The sequence below is a fragment of the Cynoglossus semilaevis genome, chromosome 19 (assembly GCF_000523025.1).
Source record: "Cynoglossus semilaevis isolate Cse_v1.0 chromosome 19, Cse_v1.0, whole genome shotgun sequence".
Lineage (NCBI taxonomy): Eukaryota > Metazoa > Chordata > Actinopteri > Pleuronectiformes > Cynoglossidae > Cynoglossus > Cynoglossus semilaevis.
In genome coordinates this window covers 14,999,250-15,020,451 of record NC_024325.1, presented here as the reverse complement: position 1 = coordinate 15,020,451, position 21,202 = coordinate 14,999,250, and the positions used below count along the sequence as shown (strand labels likewise).

The window sequence follows — 21,202 nt, the reverse complement described above, 5'->3', positions numbered from 1 at the left end:
CATTATTTAACCACGAGGCCACAGCTAATTGCTTCAGTGTGTGTGCGAGTGTGTGTGTGTGTGTCTCTGTGCCTTTTTTCTGTGTGTGTGTAACGTTAGACGGCAGCGGTCGGGAAAAATGAGCAACTGACGTGTCCTGCTGCATTTGACATGGTACAAATCTTCAGTGATCCTGATAGATGTGCGTCTGCACCGGAGCGACCAAAGACAAAGAGGAAATAACCGTTTAGTTCCCCTGACATCAGACAGGAAGTTTGGCAACTCTGGATCCAGCTTTTCTTGGGGTCAGAAATTGGCTGAGGTGCAGGCGAAGTGGCCTTGGAATTTTAATGACACGAATCATTAACGCCAGTGGAAAATATAGAGTTGACGCATAAAAAAAAAAAAAAACAACCTGAGTGGAAACTGAGCCGACAATATTTCCATATGTAGAACATGTTAGTTTATAAGGATCATAAAGGTCACGGAAAGAATGACTGCATGTCTGTTCAGAGATAAGTAACGATGATGTAGATGTGGAATGATTTAAAGGGTTTCACTGTTTTAGCACCGAACTAGTCAAAGTTTTGGAGGAAAAATATTCACTGTAATCACTTAAAATCAAAGAATACGAAGATGAGATGTTGAAAATACTAAACGTTTGTCAAGAAAAGATGATTTAACCATGGATGTAGCAACATGGCTTGGTGTCTAAGAAATGACAGAAAGAGACAACATATTGAGAAAATAGCTTCAATGTCCAAAACAGAACAAAAACAGGAACAAATGCTAAATAAATAGCTGTTGAAAAGTCAGATTCAAATTAGCTAAACATATTTTCTCCAAAGTTAAATATAGAAAAGCTTAAAGTTTATCTTACACTAAAAAAAAGGAAAAAATACTGTCTCAGATTAAAGTAGCCAAACCATTGGAAACATAATAAAAAAACAATACCAGAGGTAGCCATAATTTAGCACAAATCATAACAAAAATTAAACCAAGTCTAAAAGATACATAAGACATAAATGTCAACATAAAAATAGCAACTTTTTCACAGCATAGCTAGAAAACAAAATTCCAAAAAGCATATTTCCTTGACTGATGTTTATTTTCTGAGCAGAAATCCTGGAAAAGTCAGACCTGGACCTGAAACTGAGTTTCAGACGTTTCTTCTTCTACAGATTTAATCTAATTCCTTCCACTGAGACATAATCAAAGAAGATGAATTTATTTGACTCATTTCTGGATCCTGTTAAGAATCACAGAAGTGTTTACTTTTCATAACGTCAATAAAGAGCCAACCTGACCTCCGCTATGTTAAGGTCAAGCCTGCGTGACATTTAGTGTAATCAGTTACAAACCTGTCCACCGGGGGGACGTATATACACACACTGGAGGAGCAATGAAAATACACATCTAGGACACACGAGGTTCAGGGGCCAGAACACGCGACTCTGGGTTTCGTTTTTTTCCACTAGGAACACGTGGACGTTGCCAATGGCGTAGCTGCAGTCTGTTAGTCTTGCTTTCCCAGTTTAAGTGCTGGAAAATTTCTGTGTCATTCCCCGACCAACAATCCGACGATCAAACCCACAGAAAACAAACAGTGTGGAGGTGAACGGGGGTTAGACCGTGGACCAGGTTTCTTCGGCTCTTTTTTTTTGCTCTACTTAAGAAAAACAAATGAAACGAATCTGACCACAAACAACAGCAGCGGTGAATATTTTCCAAAGACAGATCATCTGAACGTCTCTGTTAAACCCTATAACTTAACACTCGTGCCCCCCCCGCTCCCCCCCCGCCCGTTCCGTACCCTGACCCTCTTTTTCTTCAGACATTTGTAAATGCTTTAGCACATGTCAGCCCCTGCATGTGATAACTACTCATTTACAGCACTAACTACATGTCACATGATCTTTGGGGGTTGTGCTGCGGTTAGCGCTGCTGCCTCACAGCAAGAAGGTTCTTGGTTTGAAGTCCCTGTTTGCGCACGGCCCCATGCGGCGATTACATGTTCTCTCCATGTTCTACTCAGGTGCTGCAGCTTCCCACAATCATAAAACCGTGGCGATGAGTTGGTGGCGACGCTGTTTATGTCTGAAACACACACTGAAGCTATTAAAAGTCGCTCCGCCGCAGCGCTCTTCGCTTCATATCCGGAGATGTTTTTCAAAGAGTCAAGAAGTGCTCTCGGTGTCAGGCGCTGTCTCTGGTTGGCCTGCTGCTGTCTTACCTCATTCATCTGCCAAACACACAGTTCACAGCCTGTTTTTAGGAGCAGAGCAAGAGCTGACAACAGAACTGACATCAGTCAAGTCGGCGCTGAAGTTCCACTCAAGTTAGTTCTGCAGTGAGATTCTGGTTTTGTCACCAAATGGCTGCACCAAAAGTCAACGCTGTGAAAACCATTTTCACCACATTAGGTAGGCATGGAGACTGAGTCAACATTCCCAAAATAAGTCTTCTCTACGCATTTGGAGGATTTTTTTTGTTTTGTTTTTTTTGTGTTCCAATTTTACTGTGTGAATCATGCTTTCTCCATTTTGGTTTTTAATTCAGGACATCTCCGTCATCTCTTTGTGCTCATCAGGTCAGAGTTAGTTAAAAAAAACATCTTGGCTTGTCATCTTTCAAACCCTTGAGCAAGTCAACAAATGTTTTAAATTATACATCATTTTCATTAACATAGTTTTTGTCCCTTGAGTTCCACAAGTCCAGCTAGAGGAGTCGATACACCAGTAGGGGGTGCAATTCCACAGTTGTTTACTGTAGAAAAACTGCACTATCTAGTAATTAGTAATTCTTTGATACCAGTAATGATACCAGTAATGATACCAGTAATGATTGTAAACGTGTAACAAGATGAAAGAATATCTGTGAGGGTGTTGACTTGGTGGGGCTTGAAACTAGACCTCCAGACAAAAGGGGGCGCTGCAGGAAAACATTGATTTTCTCCAGTTTAATAAAACCTGCAGCGTGAACTGTTCACTCTGTGGCCAAAGGTGTGAATGTTAGTGTGAATGATTGTCGCTGAATGTAGTTCTCCAGAGTCAGGTGACTCCTGAGATTGGCTCTAGCTCCCCCTGCAGGCCATAAAAAGAACTGCCACTTTTGCATGAATAAATTTAGTCACACCAACGTCGACGTCGTGTAACAGGATATGATTGGCTGGCACCGGAGCTGCCACCTGTTTTTTGTTCCTGTTTTCAGTAACGTACACTTGCAGCTGAGTGTCAGTGTTTCCAAGGACACTTAATCCAGGGGACGCTCATCAGACTTTAGCCACACACTGAGTCCATCCTGGTGCAGGCATCTGGCATCAACACTGTGCCAAACGACATTTCATCAAATTATCCGATTATCCGCCGAAAAATTGAGACGCCGAAAATGACTCTTGAGTCTGCTGCCTCTGCCGTGGTCATTGTTTTTAGAAATGACAAAATCAAATCACCACGGTCCAAAAGGCCTGTGTTCGATTCTCGGCCAATGCAATTCAGATTAGTGCTCTAGCGCAGCATTAGCAACTAAGCTGCTGCCATGACATCACACCATGTGACAGGTTATTGTCAGAATGTATTGGTTGGAAATTTAATTTATTAACGCCTGAACACTCATAAAAGCTTTAGCTGAAAAGTCATTTTTCTGTTGCTAATATTTGTAATATTTTAAAGCTTGCTGTGGCAAGGAGATAGGAGTCAAGGAGATAGGAGTCAAGGAGATAGGCAGTAGTGTGTGTGAGATAGAGGCAGGGAATACAGAGTCCAGAGTCTGTGTGTTCCATTATAGGTCTTGAGGGTCAGGAGATAGAGCAGTGTGGAGTTACAGTAAGTGGATTGATGTGAAGACGGGGAATTGGGACGGTGGCTCCGAGGAAAGGAGAAGTTTGGGTCTGTTCTATCAATTATGTTTGTGGAATGTGCCTCTAGGGGGCGTGGTTGTCGGCACATGAGGAGGGGTTAACTCAGCTGCGAGATAGAATAAACAGACCTCGAGTAGGAGGATTGGGATAAAATTTGGGATTCTGTGGGAGTCGTTGCAGATTTTGAGACCAAATAATGAGACTTTGAGAGAGAGGGAGGGAGGAGAAAACACTGAGATAAGAAAAGAGGGGAGGTAGGGGGGAAGGAGGGGAGGGCAAGACCAAAAGGCTCTTCAGGTTCTCCAGGATCCTGAGGGCTTTCTTTCCTTCCGTCTTCCTTTGGTTTTGATCGTTCTTACATAACTGGAAAAGACTGCTGAACAGTTGGACTGTATATATTCTAGCTGCCAGAACTCACAGGCCAGAACCAGACCACTCACACACAGACACACACACACACACATACACACACACACACACACATACACACACACTGGCTGCGGCTAATGACTGATTGAACTACACACATATCAGCGTGACTTTTCCATCGTCTCATCCTCCGTTCAGAGGCTTCAGTGGCTGAAATCTCACTGCACGACGTTCTCCCCATCGAAACCTCAAGGAAAATTGCAGCAGGAAATAATGATATTAAGATGCTCTAAAGCCACACTTTCCAAAGAGAGAGGGAGAAAAAAAAACCCTGTAGAGATGTCGTACGACAAGTCGGACATTTCTTCTTCTGCTCGCTGTCGTGGTCGACGTTAATTTACTGCCTCTGGTCTCGGTCGTTTTGTAAGCGTTTCTGTCGCGGCTTGAAATCAGTTTAATTGACTTTGCATCCAGACTGAGCCTGCAGACCCTGGTGGGCAGATCATGTGACAGCAGTGGAGGTTCCTCCAGCTCCCCTGCTCCTCAGAGGTCAGGCTGATGCACATCTGGCATTTCCTGTTTCCTCTCCTACTCATGCCCTCGAGTGGTCGCCACACACACACACACACACACACCAAGGCACACAATTAGACATCTGGATCCATACAAAGATATTGTAAACAGCGTCACCGTGAGCTCACGTGCACACACACACACACACACACACATATATATATGTGCAGGGATGCTCGCTCCCTCGTTCACCCTCATTGCACGGTCCAACAGGTATTCCTGCTCCGTTCACTCAGATATTTCTGCCGTTTGCACTTTAAGAACTTCCAGCTGCCGTACGTTTGGTTAAAGGACAGAGAAAAGAAAGATGGAGTGGATCAACAAGGAGAGATAAGGAAAAGGAGGGTCACAAAGGAAGCACAAGTGGAGGGAGGGGGAGAGAGAGAGAGAGAGAATAAAATGTTTGGCCAAGAGGAAAAGAGAAAAAGACAAAGAAGAATCAGATGATGATGATGAGAATGGGAAGGAAACAAGGGAACAATGAAGGAAATGTACCAAAAAAAAGGCAGAGAGGGAGAGAGTGAGGAAGGAAAGAAGAAAGAAGAGGATGGAAGTAAAGAAAATATGAAACCAGGAAAGAAAAAGGAAAGAATGAAGAGAGTGGGGAGGAAAGGAATGAAGGAAGGGAGGAAGAAAGAAAGTAGGAATGAAGGGAAATATAGAAAGAAAAATACATAAAAATATCATTTTAGTAAAAGAGAAACAAGGAGGAAAAAAATGTGAAAAAGGAATAATAATAAGAAGTTAATTTTTTTTTTTTTTTGCTTTTCATTCTTCTAAAAATCTTTGCATCACACAGAGCTGACAAGGAGTTTCCATTCATGTGTGTGTGTGTCTGTGTGTGTCTGTGTGTGTGTGTGTGTGTGTGTGTGTGCAGAGCCAGAGAAAGATGGGGGACAGAGTGGTGCCGTATGGTTTTCATAAGTTTGGAGGTTTTTTTTTTAGTTCTTTACCCCCCATCTAACACACACACACACACTGTCCCCATCAACTGGCGCAGCCTCCTCTAATGCACCGCTCACACACACTTTTTTTTTTACCAGCCCCCTCTTCCAAAAACACACAATTCTTTTTCCTCTACGTAGCCCCCCCTCCTCCCCCTTTTCTCCCTCCCCCATCTTTCTCTCCCTCTTTCTCTCCTTCTGAGGTTCAGAGTCAGAAAGCCGACTTTTGCAGAGGCAGGAGAAACACTGGCAGGATCATCACACACACACACACACAGAGGAGTGGGACTGAAAACCTTCAAACTCAGATCCAGGATGGAGCCTCTGTAGCATCTGGACGTTACTGGACTTCACTGTGGACCTTGATGGTTTTGACTTTCACACCTGGACGGCATCGGTCTCTATGACGTCTGGTGAAGTCAGTTCTTCACTGTGGCTCCTGTGATGATGTCTGGAGTATGACCCACATCTGCACCGCTGGACTCTTTACCTGAACACCTCTGGAAATACACCGTTCAGAATCTTGGTGGACCACAGTGTTGCACAGAGGAACACAAGTTAAAGTTGGACAAAGTTGGTTATTTATTTGGTTGACTCTGGGTCACGTCTGTTCGGACTGGAGATATTTATTTTTCTTGACAATATTTGCGATGATGGATGTTGGTTCAAACGTCAGACTCATGTCTTGGTGGAGGATGCAAAGGAGCAGGAGTAGAAGCAGCTGCCGCAGCAACGTGAGTCTCCGGAGTGTCCTGTGGCTTCTGGTGGTCTGTCTGGCTCCTGGAGGCCAAGGTCAGAGGTTGAAAGAGTCAGAGGTGGAGCAGCCGGGAGCCAGGGTTCACCTGGCTGAGAGCGATGCCGTGTGCCACCAGGACGGATGCTACGCTGTCTTTCTCCAGAAGAGGACCTTCAGGGAGGCAGGGCGGAGCTGCCGGGAGCGAGGTGGGACGCTGGCCACCATGCACACCCACGAGGCCGCGAGTCTTGTCCATGAGCTGCTGTCTGGAATGGAGTCACTGTGGAGCAGACACAGGCTACGTCTCTGGATTGGGCTGCACAGACCCCCACGTCAATGCTCATCCACCAGACCGCTCCGAGGATTCGTCTGGGTCACAGGCAAAGTCTCACCTTTTTGACTTAAGACCTGCATATCTGAGTCTCAGAATTCTAGTGGATTTAACTTTAAAAATGACACCCTTCATGTAACCTTTGCTCTGACTGGTTTTGTGAATGAAGAAGTCCAGCCCAGACACACTAGATGACTAGTAGTCAACTCACTAATGTCTAGATAAATAATGGTTCTGGCCCCGGTTCTAGCCAATCTGTCAGACTTCAGGAGCTGGACCTGAGTCTGGAGATCTGTGCCGGATGGTTAGTACATTAGCGACTTCTGTTTCACAGACACAGAGCTGGCGGGACAAAGAAAGTTCAATCCCTCTTTGACCTCGACAGCTCAGTGGACCCTCAGTCTGATTTAGTCATTACACCAGCGCCCCCTATTAAAAACCAGCTGTGTCTTTTATCGCTTCACCGTGTCGGTCAGGGTCTTCCATCGGAGAGGACGCCAGGTTTACACCGTTTTGTGTAGTCAAAGGATTTCATTCACCCGAGTCACAGAAGTGTAATCACTTACTGTTTGTGAAAACCTGCCAGATTCTAAACTTATTCCAGATTTTGACTGTTTTCAAAACCCCTGTCAGCCTGGCTGCAGATGATGTGAGTGGTGATTAATCTTGGCTGTGAAATCGTACACTCAACGTATTCCACTGCGGTCCATCTGTCACATGACCCCATACGATTGTGGATAAACCAATATGGGCTTCACGGTGAATAACAACAGTCTCATGTTGGAAATGTGAAGTATTTACATTAAAGGCAGACTGCCAAAATCTGGAGTTTGATAAACCCAGCTATGTGCTTCGAGCTGACACAGCTGTAGCATATATCTGTGGAATTAAAGCTGCTGCCAAAATATAGGTTTAAACATAAGGTAGTCACTTTGATGGGTAGAGATCCAAACCCCTGCCTTCACAGAAATATTTGAGACACTATAGCATAGTGGTGTTTTGTTTTTTTTGGAATGAAGTTGTTCTTATTGACATCTAGCAGTGAAGGACCAGTTGTCAGAAACATTTGCTAACCTCGTCCTGGTTTTTATTTTCTATCAGGAGACCAAGATGGTCAGTTTGTCAACTGGCTCCGTGAGGAAACCCCTGGAACCTGTGCTGCACCCCGATGTGTAGCCATGACGGTGCACACAGGCAGCGGGCGTGAGAACAGTGACAACTACCGGTGGGTGGACGGCTCCTGCGCTCTGCCGCTGGATGGATTTGTTTGCCAGTACACCTATAAAGGAATGTGTCACCCCCTGGAGGATGAGGGGAGTGGCCCGGCTATCTACACCACACCGTTTCACCTGGTCAGCACGGTGCTGACATTTGTCCCTTATGGATCTGTAGCTGCTGTGCCATGTCCCGTGGACAGCTCTGACCCAGAAGCCGCTGCAGAGCAGTCAGTCCTCTGCACGGTGAGAGATGATGAAACCGTGGGCTGGTCCAGAGACGCTCCACTCTGCCCTTCCAGTAAGGCTCTTCAGAACCACGACTGGTGCAGCGGGGATCACGGATGTCAGCAGTTCTGCCAGAACACGGACACGGACTACTACTGTTTCTGCTCCGAGGGCTTTGTCATCGATGAAGACGGTTACGGCTGCAGCCCCGACCCTCTCAGCCAAACTGAGTCCCCTGAATTGTCCTCTGACTCTGCTGGTCCCACTGAGCAGCCGCACATCAACGAGGTCTGCGTGGAGATGGGTTGTGAGTACAACTGCGTGGAGACAGCGCGGGGCGTCCGCTGCACGTGCCCACCGGGCTACCAAATGGGCCCAGACGGTCGCAGGTGTTTGGATGTAGATGAATGCAAACAGCAGCCGTGTCCACAGCAATGCGTCAACATCCCTGGAACCTTCCACTGCACCTGCGACCACGGGTACCAGATGGATGATGACGGCGAGTGCGCAGACATCGACGAGTGCCTCGATGAAGGGACCTGTGAAGGAGCCTGTGAAAACACTGAGGGCTCCTTCATGTGCCAGTGCAACAGCGGGTACAAGCTGAGCAGTGCAGGGGATTGTGTAGACATTGACGAGTGTGTGACGGGCTCTCCCTGCCAGCAGCAGTGTGTGAATTACATGGGAAGCTACCAGTGTTACTGTGACGATGGCTATAACATGCAGACAGATGGGATTACCTGCGAACTTTCACCAGATGATGAAGAATATTCCACACTGACCCCTGACCCCAGCGACTCTGCTCACATACCTAATATGGACCCTCATGACATTCCCTGGTCCACCTCCTTCACACCAGACCCAAACTTCGAACCCGACACTAACTTTGATGTTGACTGGTTCACGGAGATACCTCCCGACATGTCGCACGGGGGAGACAACCACCTGAACCCGTGGGACGCCCTCTCACCCAAACAGCATCCAACAGTGCCACCCCCCACACAGAAATCCAACACAGGCAATGAAATTGGAGACGAAGCTAAAGCAGGAAGTAGAGGAGTTAGTGGTGGTGGAGCTGATGCTGCGAACAGGTCACCAGGGGACGTGGACAGATCCAAGGCGGACGGTGCGGAGGATGTGGGCAGCACAGCAGAGGTAGGAGGAGACGGATCGGACGCAGGGAAACAGAAACATGACAAGAGCTGGCTCCTGGTGGCCCTGCTGGTGCCACTGTGTGTGTTCCTGGTTGTAATGCTGGCTCTGGGGATTGTTTACTGCACCAGCTGTGCTGTAGACAAGAGCCTCAGCTTCTCCAACTGCCACCGCTGGATACTCCCCTCCACTCCCCCTGAGAGGAGGGACGGCAAAACCCAAGCATGAACTTTGAAAAATAAACAAACGACAGTCCATAGGCTCACACATTAGCACATACACGTACAGTACACACACATGTGCTGAAATCCAGATGTCTGTTAACATTTCTTTGTGGTGCGGGGCTTGATATAATACAGCTGACCATCCCTCTCTCTCCCTCCCTAGCCCTCTCTCTCCCTCTCCCCCTCATCAAGGCAAATCTAATCCTTTTCTGTTGCACACACATTGTAAATAATTCACTCTTTCGTCGTGTTTTTAAAAATTCAATAAAACCAATAAATGGATGAAAGACTGTGTGGTTTATAAGCCTATCCAACGTGTTCACCCATCAAAGCAATTAACCAATGAAAGTGTGTATGTGGGGAAAGAATGTGTGGTAAGTGGTTATGACTGAGTGGCTCCATGTGTGAAAGCAAGTCGAAAGATTAACAGTTTAAAGGCCTGTAAAGAAAGATCAAAAGAAGATGATCACATCAGATAAAAGTAAAAAAATTCCTTTTTTTTTACATATTTTAAATAGCTGCGATTCAGTCAACCAAATAAAACAACTTGGATTTTTACTTTTACTTTTCACTGGCAGCTAAATATTCTCTGCCGACATTTTCACTGGAGGCTGTGTTTTAAATAGTTGCAGGGATTTCAGGAAATTGCGAAATAAATGGGAGCAGAAACAGGAACAGGATGTCAGAGCATGAAACGCAGTGGATGTGGACAAAGCTGATATTTTGTCTACATCCAGAAGGATAACAGGAAAAGGAGAGGGGTTTCACAAAACAGACGAGGGGCTGAACTGTAAACTTCTTTACCTCCTTTGTTATAAGACAATGTGCAACATTTGGTAATCGCTTTTAGCTATTTTGAAGCTCACTCAACTATATATCGGGTGACCTTTATTTATTTTGGCTTATTTATAGTTAGACTTGTAGTTGTTTTCCTTTTCTAGTTTTCTTGTATGTTTTTATTTGGATCAACTTGAAAACTCTCATATTACATATTAGTATTCCCTTAGTTAAATATATGCAAACAACTTTTCTTTTCTTTTTGCAGTTTTATTTGGTGATGTATTAAGAAAGGCAAGATACACTCTTAATCTGGCCTTTGGTTTTACTGACAGGACCTAAACGTTGCAGGAATAGATACGAAACGAAGGGTGGCAGTACTGCGACTCCAGAAAAATCAGAGTTTAATTAATTTCAACGAGGAAGAGTTGGGAGGGTAGCAGAAAGAAGATTGGGTCAAATTTACAAAAGCCCGCCCCTCTTCTCCTCTGATTGGCTACTGGTGGATTTTGTAGCCAATCAACAAAGACTATATGCTGTATGGAGGCGGGTCTTTAAAGGGAGATTGGATCAAATTTACAAAAGCCCGCCTTGCTCCTCCTCTGATTGGCTACTAGTGGATTTTGTAGCCAATCGACAAAGACTAAATGCTGTATGGAGGCGGGTCTTTAAAGGAAAAACATGTAAGTGCACAGATTCGAATAGAAATGAATTACATTTACTATTTTAACTGCTGTAGTGTCTAAATTTTTTTATTTTATTGCCTCCAGAATCCATGGACTATGTGTGTCAGGAATAAACAATGTCCAGATTCTGCCGGTTATGGAATAGAGGACTGTTAAGGACGGGAGTCAAACCCTCGTGTGTAGGACGAACTAAAGTCAAGGCACATCGTTATTATTTGGAAATAACACCCGTAAGGCAGTCCAAAAATTACTGGTATGATTGTTTTTTCCCCATAAAAACATAATATGTGACATTTTACGTCCTTTTACCCATTAAAAGGCTTGAGTCTCGCGTAGCTTTTCTAAATGACGTCCACGTTGTAACGCAATATGACGACGGTATTTGTTCAACCTGCTGCCAATCACAAACTCTCAAACTGTGATTGGCTGAGAGGCGGGTCTAAGGTTCAATGGATGTCGGAAGTGTGCAACGTGAGACTGCAATTTGACGTTCGTTTGAGCGAGTGGAGAAGAATACGGTAACAAGCTGTTAGGTTTTTCCATCGTTTTACACACATTAAATCATTAGTTATGTAGTGGTCATGTTTCGAGACAGTTGCAGTGCAATTTCCACCTGTTTTTCGACCCCAAAATGTGTTGCATTGTATTACTATATTCTTGCAGTTGTCTTAGCTTTAAGGCGGGGAGCTAACATTGTACTGTTTGCATTAGCCTCTGAAATCTAAACGCATTTCTTTTATATTTAAAGTCAGGTGATGCAGTTTCTTTATCAGATCGAATAAAAAAACACTAAAACATGTTTCTGTTCATACATAACTTTGTACGAAACGTATTCAAATCAATCGCAGTTGGCAGTAAAACAATAGACAGTTACTTTCGAATTTTGTCCATATTTTGATTTGTCAGGTCAAGGTCCACGAGTCCGAGATTTATTGTAAGCGTGGGGTTTGATTAAAGCAGTTTGTGTGTGTTTGTGTTCACTTCAATACCAGTAATTTTAAAGCTCATTTATATTTTTACTATGTCTCTAGTTGAGCTGAAAATATTGTTAATGTGAGAGACACGATAAAAAGAGGAAGAAAGAAAAAGATTAAGGATATAGCTTGTAGCAGATCGACCAGAAGCATACTTTTTAAACTGTTGTAAAACTCTATCAAAGTGGATTTTTATATATATATAACTAATAATTTTAATTACTCTTTGATACATCTCTTCTATTTCTCTGATTTTAACTTTATTCATTTTCTTTACCTCTTACTCTTTGGTACATCTCTTCTTCTATTTCTCTGAGTTTAACTTTATTCATTTTTTTTACCTCTCCAAGTTCCTTATCAACTCTAAACCTCAACTTAAAAATGTCCAAGTTCCTTATCATCAACTCTAAACCTCAACTTAAAAATGGTGGACTCCCAGTTCTACCTTCCAAATGACATCGGCATCTCTGCGCTCGACTGCGGCGAGGCCTTTCGTCTGCTCTCACCTCAGGAGAAGATGTATTCCCACTACCTGTCGCGAGCTGCGTGGTACGTTTTTTAATCCCAGGGTTTAAAACAACCTGTAATCGGAGAATAAAACCAAGCTCCAATCCTGCTCTCACAGGTACGGTGGTCTGGCAGTGTTGCTGCAGACTTCACCAGAGTCGGCGGAAATCTTCGTCCTGCTGCAGAAAATCTTTAGGAAACAGACGCCATCACAGCTGGCAGAGGTCGCCACAGCAGCTGGACTCAGTGCTGACGAGTATCAGGTACTTGGTAGTCTGTCTTGGAAGTCTGTGGCTTCTTCTCGTTATTCAAATATAAAATAAAATGATCTTTTCCTTGTCATCTAGGCCTTTTTGGTCTATGCAGCAGCTCTGTATGCTAACATGGGGAACTACAAGTCTTTTGGAGACACTAAATTCATCCCAAATTTACCCAAGGTAAGAATTTCTCGTCCGTCTGCTGCTACCATTGTATAATTTTGTCACAATAGAATTTCTAACTCTTTGTCAAACTTTTGTCAACCCAGGAGAAACTGGAGACTCTGATCAGGGCCAGCCAGGCCTTCCAGGAGCAGCCGGCTGAGATGGAAGCTCTGTGGAACAGCTGCTCGTGTCCTCTCTACTCCCTGGAAGATCGGCAGAAACAGTTGGGACTGGGAGACAAGGTTTGGAACCCGAGGAGGCCCCGGATGATCACCGCTTTATTTGTTAATGATTTTGTTTGTATGTACTGTAAGTATTTATCTCTTCTAGGGAATTACTACCTACTTCTCAGGAAACTGCAGTTTGGAGGATGCTGAGCTGGCTCAGAAGTTCCTTGATTCAAAGGTTGATTGAATTTACTCTCAAGTCCAGCTAAACATTTACACATATTTGTAGTTTTGCGCTCATGCACTGTATATGTTGCTTGACCCGTGTCCACAGAAACTGTCAGCCTACAACACTCGTCTCTTTAAGCGGGAAAACGGAGGGAAATCCTGCTACGAGGTGCGATTGGCTTCAGCTGTACAAAAAGGTCACAACTACTCATGAGCATAAGTTTATAAGTTGTTTATATATAAATATATACTTTGAAAAAGTTTATTAAAAGCAGTTTTCTGTTGCTGTAGAATGTGCTGTGGAGGGAGAATGCGAGTCGAGCTGCGGGAGTTTCAGTTTCGAAGACAAAGAGTTCAGTGTAAAGAGAGGAGACTACGCTCCTCTCATGGAGAGAGTCTGCTGTTTCCTCCGACAAGCAGAGGTGAGTGACTGACTGTCTGTTTACCCAGAACTCTGGCAGTAGTGAAGAAGAGAGAACAACCTGACGGTCCGGTCTGTGCAATGAATTAAGTTGGATGTTACATTTTGACTCTAGTTCATAAAATTATCTTAATGAAACAATTTCAACACATTTCTTCCTGTCAGTATGCTTCTATATTTTATTTATTTGTTTATTTTTATTTAGTGTGTTGTTTTCACGATAATCTTTTTATTTAATTTAGTGTGTTGTTTTCACGATAATCTGGACATGCAAAGATTATTTTAGGATGGTGAATATCTGTGGTCCAGAGGTCTTTGCTGCACTCTTATGAAGTATTAAGAAAAACCCAAACCAAGCTGAAACAGTCTGACAGAACCGTTGTTTCCCCTGTGGAATTCTGACCGTGTTTCCAAATAATCCACACAGACCTACGCCGCCAATGAAAACCAGAGGAAGATGATTCAGGAATACGTACGCAGCTTCACCCTGGGCTCCATCGACGCTCACAAGGAAGGCTCCCGCTATTGGATCAAAGACAAGGGACCGATTGTCGAGAGGTGAGTCCACTGATCCACCTGTCTGCTGTCAGAGATGAAGATGCCGTTCTGTCATCCAACACTCGATCAAGTCCCAACACACTGACAGCAGATAACTTTAAAGGCAGGTCAATGGGCTCACATCTGATGTTAGCTGTGAGTGTGATCTGATGTACGACAGGCAGCGGGAACGCAGGAAATGAGCAGTGTCTCTGTACAGTATCAGTCACTGGCTTCATGGTTCGCTGTTTGTTTCCAGATGCTACTACTTCCAAGACATTTGTACAAAAAATAATGAATGAAATCTAAAGAGAACATACATCTACGTTAGCTTTTTTATGCATATTTTTGAAATTGTAGATGCTAGGAGTGTAAAAAAATATCTCTATATTTTTTCCACATTTTATTCCTCCACAGTTTGGTAATATTTGTACAGTGCACTAATATTTTTAGAAAATCTGACGAGAACATACCTGTTTGTAACTTTTTATGCATATGTTTGAAATATGTAGATGTTAGGAGTGTAATATTTGTACAGTGCACTAATATTTTTGTTGTTACTTTTGTCTCTTGTCCATCTCAGTTACATTGGGTTCATAGAGAGCTACAGAGATCCATTTGGCTCCAGAGGAGAGTTTGAAGGTAACAAACATTTTGTTCTGCGTTTTGACAATTTTGTTTTGAATTTGAATTCCGTTTTGAACTTCTCAACCCTGGTTTCCCTGTTGAAATCATCAGGTTTTGTTGCCGTGGTGAACAAGGCGATGAGCGAGCGATTCGCCAAACTGGTGAGCTCAGCGGAGGTCTTGCTGCCACAGCTGCCTTGGCCCAAAGAGTTTGAGAAGGACACGTTCCTCAAACCTGACTTTACTTCACTGGATGTTCTCACCTTTGCTGGAAGTGGAATCCCAGCAGGCATCAACATCCCTAACTGTACGTGTTCTGATGACTTTAACACAGTGCATGACATCAGTGTTTCCCAAACTTTTTTTTCCTGGTGACCCATATTTTAAAAGTCACAAACCTTTGTGACCCAAGTCAATAAACATTATTCATAAACTTGATGTGAGACGACAAAAAAAAAAAAACTCTTGCGACCCAGCCAAGGGTCGCGACCCAGCCTTTGGGAAACAATGCATTACATAGCATCATACAGATTTTTTTTTTTTTTCCTTCGTCTAATATTAGATGATGACATCAGACAGTCGGAGGGATTTAAGAACGTGTCACTGGGCAACGTCTTGGCTGTGGCCTACGCTACAAAGAAAGAAAAACTCACCTTCCTGGAGGAGGACGACAAGGTAACGGGTGAAACTTCCAGCACGTTTGCTCCTGTTTGATTCATACAATTTTAATGTTCTTCATCCTCCTGCACGTTTGTGTGTTGTTTTTTTATTTATTCCTTTAGGATTTGTTCATCAAGTGGAAAGGCCCCTCGTTCGAGGTACAGGTTGGCCTCCATGAGCTGCTGGGTCATGGAAGCGGGAAACTGTTTGTTCAGGTGAGGTGGTGGCCAGCTTTGAATTACAGTATGTAATAATATAATCTGGTTCCTCATTGTTTTTATGATCTCATTGGCTTGTCTTCAAGGATGATCAGGGGAAGTTCAACTTTGACCAGAACAAAGTGGTGAATCCAGAAACTGGAGAACTGGTGAGTTTCTGATGCTGACTGTTCCTCGTGTTGGAGAGACAGTGATTGAGTGAAGTGAGTGATTTTTAAAAAAAAATTTTTTTCTCGTCCAGGTGTCCAGTGCGTATCGGGGCAGTGAGACGTGGGACAGTAAATTCTCCACCATTGCGTCGTCCTATGAAGAGTGTCGCGCCGAGTGCGTCGGCCTCTACCTCTGCCTCAACAAGGACGTTCTCAGGTCTGTCCGGGAGCAGAACCTTTACACAACAGAGACGGTTCCTCAGTCACTGGAATTCTAGAGAATTCCATTTCTACTTGAGCCCGTGCCAGCAGACAGACATGTGATTACTTTAACTCTCTGATGTGTAAATAGTGCTAAGACGCACAGTTTTAAGGCAGTTTTAAAACTGTTTTTTGTGATGAAAGATTCTGTCTGCAGTAACTGGAAATAAATGAAGAGTCACTGGGTGTAAACACACTGGAACTGAAGCTGGAAAAAGAAAAATGAACATCTGTAGAATGTGCAGCAAGACATATATGACAATATAAACAGAGAGAAGTCTTCAGGCATGGATGTTAATCATGCACGGGTTTTTTTTTTTAATTTATTGTGAGATTTTTTTTTTTTTTTTAGCTGATGGTTTCACCTCGTCTTGTCTGTGTGTGTTCGTTGCAGTATCTTTGGTAATGAAGGCCAGGACGCGGAGGATGTGATCTATGTGAACTGGCTCAGCATGGTCAGAGCCGGACTGTTGGGCCTGGAGTTCTACACACCTGAGAGCAAGAGCTGGAGACAGGTAGAGTGTTTGCTCAAGACGGTGGTTCTCAAAGTGAGGGGACCGGCCCCTCCAAGACGGAATTACAGTGGTTGATTTTCTGCGAATCTGTCGATGTTATTTTCAGATTGTTGTATTAGGTATTGTTCTGTTTTATTTTACACTTTAAAAAGACAGACCCAGACCTTTTATACCTTTAATGGTCACAAACTGAGACAGAAATGAGGTGTTTTAAACTGGATGAAAACATCAGTGATCCACGGCGTCGTCTGGAGAGTGTTTACTAGAAACGTCAGATCGTCTGACTGGCTCATGGAGCTGTCTTCTTTTATATCTCAGCTCGTGTTGGAGTACGTCTCCGTCTGTGTTGATATTGAGTGTCAGAACATGTAAACACGCTCTCCGTGTGTCTGTGTGTCCGTGTCTCAGGCGCACATGCAGGCTCGTTTCGTCATCCTGCGTGTCCTCCTGGAGGCCGGGGAGGGCCTGGTCAGCCTGGAGGAGGCAACAGGACAGGACGGCAAGCCTGACTGCAAGATCACGTTGGACCGGAGCAAAATCCACACCGTGGGCAAGGACGCCATCCAGAGGTTCCTCTGCAAACTGCAAGTAAGTCCATATATGTCTCATTCACCGTGAGACTTGGTTTGATTTGTGATTTGGAGATGTCTGTAGAATAGAACGGTCTGAGATGGAGTTATTATCTCTTATTTCCACTTGACACTAGGTGGCACTGTGGGAATCACTAAAACATGTTCCTTGGCATAGCTTTGACCAAATAAGGCTACAATATGGCATTTTACTGAGAGGGAGGATTCAGCAGGGCAAATTATTTTTTCAATATTTATTAATTCTTTAATTTAACCACACTTTATTTGCTCCACCTCTACATTCCCTCTCTGACCTAACTCATGTGTTTGTCAGGTGTTAAAGTCGACGTCAGATGTAGAAGGAGGCAGAGCTCTGTACGACTTCTACTCCACCGTCAGCGACAGCGGCTCTCACAACTTCCTGCGTCTCCGTGACACGGTGCTGCTCAGGAAGGAAGACCGGAAAATGTTCGTCCAGGCCAACACCAGAATCAGCGGTCAGTGTTTTTCACCTGTTCCTTCTGCGACCTTTGATTCGAGCTACAAACCTGTTCAGACTCCTGTCCTCCCACATGTTGACTGTCGTGTCTTTGTCTTTGTCTGTTTGTAGGAGAAAGTGTGGAGCTGGTGGAGTATGAAGGCAGCGCCGCCGGTTTAATTCGCTCCTTCATTGAGCGATTTGAAGAAGACACGGATCAGCTGGAGGCCGACCTCCTGGAGATGAGCAGAAGGGACGCTCCCTGCTGGTGTTGATGGACATTTGATCCATGGTCTGCCAATATGAGGATAATTTTTTTTAAGCATTAAGTCTGATTAAAAAGTAATAAATAAGGAAAACAAAAATGCAATTTGACTCAATTTTTCAAACATTCAGAAATATATATATATTTACTGCATATATAATCGTTTGTTACTTCACTCACAACATTAGTCATTTGACATTGAATCTAAAGAAATAAAAGGCTGTTGGAGACGATGGTTTTATTGTCTTCAAATATTAAACCTGATTTTAATCCAGCTGTAAACGTAACAGAAACAAATATATAATATGGATTTTAAACCTTTACAGCTCTTTTTTTAATTGCACATCATTGAGGACAAAATTATATTATGGTTTTAAATTTATTAAATACTTTGGTAGCTGTATGTGAGCGACAGTATTTAGAAACACTTAAAATACAACAATCAACAAGTGTCAGCTGAGGTTTATTTAATTTAACTTTGTCCTCCCTGCTTTCATTCGGCGTTGCCTTGAGATGACGGAGGTACAATCTCTGCCGCCCCCTCCAGTTCATGGGAGGAACTGCAGTCCGTGTCATTGAGAGCAGCAGCATTCATCTGTAAAACGAGTCCCCGTGCCTCCAACTCCTCCTTTTCAATCTGTCCAATCTTCTTGTCCTCCTCCTCTTCCTTTTCAATGACTTCACAATTCTCAGCAGCTGCAGCTCCATTCTCCATCCCATCATCCACATTCACCTGCTGCTGCTCCTCCTCTTCCTCCTCTTCTCTTTCGTTGACTTCTCCCCCTGGAGTGTCTTGCTCAGACTTTTGGAGGACGGTCGGCGTTTGATAATTCTGCTCTGCCATTTGTGAGAGTGGTGAGGAAGTGATGGGAGACAAGGAGAAGAGGGGCTTTGGAGAAGGACAGGGGGACTGATAGGGTGAAGTGCTGGGTGAGTCCTGAAGAGAGAGAAAAATAGGGATTCTGGGTGAAAGGGATGGAGACTGATATGGGGAGAGAGATGGAGAGGCACCAGGTGATCTCGCGGGAGACAGTGGGGGAGTTCCTTTAGGGGAAATAGGAGGTGCAATGGAAGCAACAGCTGGTGAGAGGTAAGGAGAGAGTGGACGAGGGAGGAAGGGGTTGCCAATTGCAGGAGGCTGCATGTAGTCTGCGTCGTCAGGGAGATGCTCCAGGATTATTGGGAGCGGAACTTCGAGTTCATCTTCCTCCCCTTGAGGTTGCGTTTGCTCCTCAGGAGGAGCCACTGATGGAGCTTCAGTGTGAACCTCGGCAGGAGTTTCCTGAGCTGTTGATTGAGTCCCATCCTGCTCCTGCTGTTCCTGAGGTTTACATTTCCGCTTTATTTTAGGCATGAGAGGCGGAGGAGGCGGTGGAGCCAGAGGAGGTGACAGCAGGGTGGAGGACTCTGTGGAGACTCGAACCTTGAGGCTGCGTTTTAAAAAACGCCGTCTGGACAGGACGTTGTGAGACTGCAGGAACAGAGGGTTGATGAAGCAGAAGGCCCCCAGACCAGAGCCACAGTCCAACTCTCGGGGGCTGCGAGTCGTGATTGGACAGAACTCGTGGAACAGAGTGGGTTTGATGGTTATTTTGTCTGAATCCGGTTCTGTCGTGTTCTGCTTCTCTGAACCGGTCTGGGAAGTTGAACCAGAGCTCGTGTTTGGAGGAACAGCAGAAGAAGAAGAAGTCGAGGTCACGCCATCACCGTCTGGCTTCTTCTCCACGTCCTTCTGGGACTTTGGTGTCTCCCGTGGCCCACGGACGTTTAGATGAGAATTCCAAAATTCTATAAATCAAGACGTTTTAATTTGAGTAAATCTGTTTTGCTCGTTTTATACAAAATGTTCCAAACATGTCAATCATTAGTCATCACATTCTTTCATATCAAAATATTTTTAATTTTTTTTATTTTAATTGTTGTGGTAGCAAAACGAATATTTTAAAAAAAATTTATTTTAATTGTTGTGGTAGCAAAACATAGTGGCTAACCTTTTGAAATACATAGAGTCAGAGTCAGTTCATCAGTATAATTTTCTCTCTTTTTTGTACATAATGACTAAATAAAATCATACATAAAGAAACCAGTTGTGTTAACAAACCTATTCCCATGTGAGAGATGGACTCCAGCTCTTTGTGGGAACTTGCCTTCGCAATGGCATCAGGAAGTTCCAAAGGGAACGGTAACACATCCCTAATAAAAACACAGAATAACATATAAATAAAAGAACAGACACAGTATTAAATATAGAAGTTTCTGATGATGATGTTGTCTCTTGATTAAGTGAACATTAATGTAGGATTATTGGCTATGACTGTCATAGAATCATCTGTAGAAATGGATGGGAAGTTGGTGGAAACATAAGGGGCGGGGGCTGGAGGGGGTTGGATGATGAGAATCTATTCTTTACCTGCTGACGCAGTAGAAAGCAATGAGTCTTGGGAGATCTGGGAAGCTGATGGCGGAAGTTTCCAGACACAGAGCTGGAGGAGGGAGGAGAGAGAGAGAAGATAAGAGTCGTACTGTATGAGAGTGAATGGAATAAATGAATGTTGCAGCCCTTTCTTTGTCCTGATGACCATTTAAAATGAATCAATTTCAATTCCTCAGGAGTGTTAGGAACTTACCGGACGGTTCCTCCACGATACCAAACTGTTGGACAAATGATGGAATGCTGTCATCCTCCAAACGTACGCACAGCACGTTTTTCTGGGATGTTCGAGATTTTCGCACCAAAAACGTCTGCACCGGGAAGACACAGGCGATTAGACCGAGAAACACCAGTGTATGAACTTTACTGTGTGGAGCATGTGCATGAGCTGACCCCTGGTGGCTCCCTCTGCAGTATGTGCAGGGCAGTGGCAGGGTTGATTGACAGCTGGAGCCAGACAGGGACGGTGAGCAGGAGGCGGTCCAGGACACTGATGCTCCTCAGAGATCCTCGTCCCCTGTGATGTCCCAGGACTTTCTTGACTGAAGACTGCGTCGGCTCCGGGAAATCATAAAGAGGTTCTTCTTGTTGTGCCATCTACACACAGAACAAACACCTCATTACCACAGGCCTGTAACGAGTTTAACCAAATTATCAGCTGATGTAAATTAAAGTAAAAGAATTCTAAAGGTGACTGGTGGA

At 44.1% G+C, this 21,202-nt stretch overlaps 3 protein-coding genes across 4 annotated transcripts; 2 read left to right on the top strand and 1 right to left on the bottom strand.

Moving 5' to 3' along the window:
• Window positions 1-5,645: 5,645 nt before the first annotated feature.
• Window positions 5,646-9,896, top strand: LOC103395535 (endosialin). The gene is made up of 2 exons (XM_008333270.3): window positions 5,646-6,840; window positions 7,893-9,896. The coding sequence occupies exons 1-2, from the start codon at window positions 6,375-6,377 to the stop codon at window positions 9,611-9,613; spliced, it is 2,187 nt and encodes a 728-aa protein (XP_008331492.1). The 5' UTR covers window positions 5,646-6,374; the 3' UTR covers window positions 9,614-9,896.
• A 1,047-nt stretch (window positions 9,897-10,943) lies between these two features.
• dpp3 (dipeptidyl-peptidase 3) lies at window positions 10,944-18,174 on the top strand. Of its 2 annotated transcripts, XM_008333272.2 has the most exons (20): window positions 10,944-11,069; window positions 11,157-11,325; window positions 12,437-12,595; window positions 12,672-12,816; window positions 12,901-12,990; window positions 13,080-13,217; window positions 13,306-13,380; window positions 13,477-13,567; window positions 13,662-13,792; window positions 14,219-14,349; window positions 14,912-14,970; window positions 15,067-15,261; window positions 15,517-15,629; window positions 15,737-15,829; window positions 15,919-15,981; window positions 16,074-16,198; window positions 16,637-16,757; window positions 17,166-17,345; window positions 17,661-17,823; window positions 17,937-18,174. In XM_008333272.2, the coding sequence occupies exons 2-20, from the start codon at window positions 11,189-11,191 to the stop codon at window positions 18,077-18,079; spliced, it is 2,352 nt and encodes a 783-aa protein (XP_008331494.1). In that variant the 5' UTR covers window positions 10,944-11,069; window positions 11,157-11,188; the 3' UTR covers window positions 18,080-18,174. The 2 variants fall into 2 exon arrangements, with proteins under 2 accessions (XP_008331494.1, XP_008331495.2); XM_008333273.3 differs by lacking the exons at window positions 10,944-11,069; window positions 11,157-11,325 and adding an exon at window positions 11,437-11,590.
• Window positions 18,175-18,204: 30 nt separating this feature from the next.
• Window positions 18,205-21,167, bottom strand: LOC103395543 (ras and Rab interactor 1-like). The gene is made up of 5 exons (XM_025065658.1): window positions 20,894-21,167; window positions 20,697-20,811; window positions 20,480-20,552; window positions 20,171-20,262; window positions 18,205-19,857 (listed from the first exon to the last, which is right to left on the bottom strand). The coding sequence occupies exons 1-5, from the start codon at window positions 21,095-21,097 to the stop codon at window positions 18,563-18,565; spliced, it is 1,779 nt and encodes a 592-aa protein (XP_024921426.1). The 5' UTR covers window positions 21,098-21,167; the 3' UTR covers window positions 18,205-18,562.
• Between the last annotated feature and the right edge of the window lie 35 nt (window positions 21,168-21,202).

Excerpts from the sequence above, each read along its gene's own strand:
- LOC103395535 (XM_008333270.3), top strand. The coding sequence starts at position 6,375 with ATGATGGATGTTGGTTCAAACGTCAGACTCATGTCTTGGTGGAGGATG. Across the intron at positions 6,841-7,892 it reads AGGATTCGTCTGGGTCACAG|GAGACCAAGATGGTCAGTTT; the intron begins GCAAAGTCTCAC and ends ATTTTCTATCAG.
- dpp3 (XM_008333273.3), top strand. The coding sequence starts at position 11,442 with ATGACGACGGTATTTGTTCAACCTGCTGCCAATCACAAACTCTCAAAC. Across the intron at positions 15,630-15,736 it reads TCCTGGAGGAGGACGACAAG|GATTTGTTCATCAAGTGGAA; the intron begins GTAACGGGTGAA and ends TTATTCCTTTAG. Across the intron at positions 17,824-17,936 it reads GGCCAACACCAGAATCAGCG|GAGAAAGTGTGGAGCTGGTG; the intron begins GTCAGTGTTTTT and ends GTCTGTTTGTAG.
- LOC103395543 (XM_025065658.1), bottom strand. The coding sequence starts at position 21,097 with ATGGCACAACAAGAAGAACCTCTTTATGATTTCCCGGAGCCGACGCAG. Across the intron at positions 20,553-20,696 it reads TATCGTGGAGGAACCGTCCG|CTCTGTGTCTGGAAACTTCC; the intron begins GTAAGTTCCTAA and ends TCCCTCCTCCAG. Across the intron at positions 20,263-20,479 it reads GCTTTCTACTGCGTCAGCAG|GGATGTGTTACCGTTCCCTT; the intron begins GTAAAGAATAGA and ends TGTTTTTATTAG.